At 41.7% G+C, this 2,229-nt stretch overlaps 1 protein-coding gene across 1 annotated transcript in view; it reads right to left on the reverse strand.

Moving 5' to 3' along the window:
- Nucleotides 1–1,590: 1,590 nt before the first annotated feature.
- LOC306755432 (plexin-A1-like) overlaps nt 1,591–2,229 on the reverse strand; it is a gene marked incomplete at both ends in the record, with an annotated part of 239,478 nt that continues 238,839 nt past the window's right edge. The window contains one exon of the mRNA XM_079239811.1: nt 1,591–1,686. Coding sequence (XP_079095937.1) covers nt 1,591–1,686 — 96 coding nt within the window. The remainder of the gene's footprint in view (nt 1,687–2,229) is intronic.

The raw sequence follows: 2,229 nt of genomic DNA on the forward strand, positions 1-2,229 counted from the left end.
TTCATTACCTTTTCAAAAAAACACATTCACATTGCAAAAAAACGCGCTCTTTAGTTTTACAGTCTTTAACGCAGATTTAAAATCCTAAAAAAATAACAAAAGAAGAAAAATACAATACTGATTCACATCCTTCTGCACAGCTCAATTAGCCTTCATTTTGGAGGGAACGCCTGAAAAATGGTTTCAGACTAAAAAGGGGGAGGGGCCTTGAGAAACGAGATCAAGAAGCTGGAAAGCAAAAGTGTTCCAGGAAAAACTACTTCTACGTGAAATGACTTTTTCCTCATGTAAATCGGCTGACTTTTATGTATTTGGTTTTGCTAAAACAAACACAAAGCACTGTAGGTTGTGTTGGCTCAAAGGCGGCTTTCAGACATCTTTGCTATATTCAGAGCCAAAGATGAAGCACAGAATGGCCCCAAAACCTCATGTTCACATAGAAAGTGTCTGTATTCTACAGAGATTTTTGCCATTTACCTATTTTTAAACTCTCAGTCACTAAGCATGACAACAGTTTTATAATAGCACATTTTATCTAACGAAAAGAAGTTTTTTTTTTTCCTTTTTTTTTTGCACTAAACAACATTTAAAGTAAAACATGGCACAAGACAACTTTTCCCTTGTGTTTTCTTAATTTTTCATCTAGGAATTATCAAATCTCAAACGTATCTTTTGTACATTGAAATGGAAAATGGTTTTTTTTCAAATTTTCATTTGTTTTACAAACAAAGGGTTGTATTTATATATCTATATGTATATATATATATATATATATATTTATTCATAAATCCTCTTCTCTCTGTTGATTTAACTTTGTTGTGCAAATTCAGCAGTAACACAAGTGGCACAGCACTGGGGAGAGTAGGCAGGAAGGGAAGAAAAAGAATCAGACCCAATGACACAAATCAAATGCAGGGTTATGAAACCAGCACTGTTCTTTGTTTGACTGCTGTGGAGTCTCGTTGCTCGAGAGGAAGAGTTTTCCAGCAGAGATCTTCCTCTTGCAGCAGCTTGTTGCCAAGCAGCCACCCGACACAGTGACAAACCGTGTCTCTGCCGGTTCTGTGGCTGCTGCTCTGGAGCTGTCCCTGACCTTTGACCTCCCTGTGGAAGTCGGCAAAAGAAAATCAAGTATCACAAGAAAATATCCTGGATTATTATTATGTTTTTTTTCTTCTTAATAGGCTGACAGTCTGAGTCGTTGCCTAAGTGGTGTGTAGATATCATCTGGTGTCGTTCACCTTTCCTGCAGCATTTAAGCTCCAGCTAAACAAAGTGTTGGTCACCTGTGTGAGGCTGGGGTTGCGTTGGATTTGGTTGATTATGGTCGGTGGCTCAGAGGATAACAAAAAGATGGGAAAAGAGAAAAAAGGGGCCACTGAGGCCTTAGTTCCAGATGCTGCTGTCTCTCCAGTGTGCTGCTGCTGCTGGGTACTTGTTTCCTTGCAGTCTGTTCTGCTGCTGTAGGTTTGTGAGCGTGATAACAACAGACTTTAAACGTCGAGGGTCACAGGGTGTCGAAAGGTTTGTCAGGGAAGGCGTGTTGGTTAGCCAGTTCGGCACGAGCTGAGGCGTGTGATTGGCCGGTCCTCAGCTAGCCAGGGCCATGGTGTCGATGACCTGCTCTAGCTTGCCACGTAGCCGCTGTCTGCGTGACTGTTCGTCCTTCTGTAGTGCCGACAAGATCTGGACACAGAGAGGGAGGGATGAATGCTCTGCAACATCACACCATAATCACTTCTTTCAAACATGCTGCATGCTGCAGTGTGCAGTTTTTTTTTTTTTTTTTTTTTCATCTCTTATGGTCCTTAACGATAAATGCTCAGCTACACGCCAACTCTCTGGCAGAAAGAACGAACTGATGCTAATTTCCATTTACCGGTTAGCAATTACAATTACATTGATGCTGACAATGTGGGCAGGGCTGGCAGGGCAGGTGTGAGGGCCGGTGGGATGTGTATAATTGCATGTTAATTGCCACTGAGATTGTGTACAGAAGCGTGAGAGTATGTGTGTGTGCCTGTGTTTGTGTCTTTGTTATTGTCTGTAACTGTGTTATTTTGCAGGGCACAAACAAGAGAAGGAGCTGGTACAGTACAGCGTGTGTATACATCGCTTAACAATGTATGTCTTTGTATTAGCATGTACTTGTGTGCATTTTTGTGTGTGTGTGTGTGTGTGTGTGTGTGTGTGCAAGGTCAGGGCATGTGTTAGAGGTGATAGGGACCG

This window comes from Telmatherina bonti (genome assembly GCF_933228915.1).
Source record: "Telmatherina bonti genome assembly, chromosome: 4".
NCBI lineage: Eukaryota > Metazoa > Chordata > Actinopteri > Atheriniformes > Telmatherinidae > Telmatherina > Telmatherina bonti.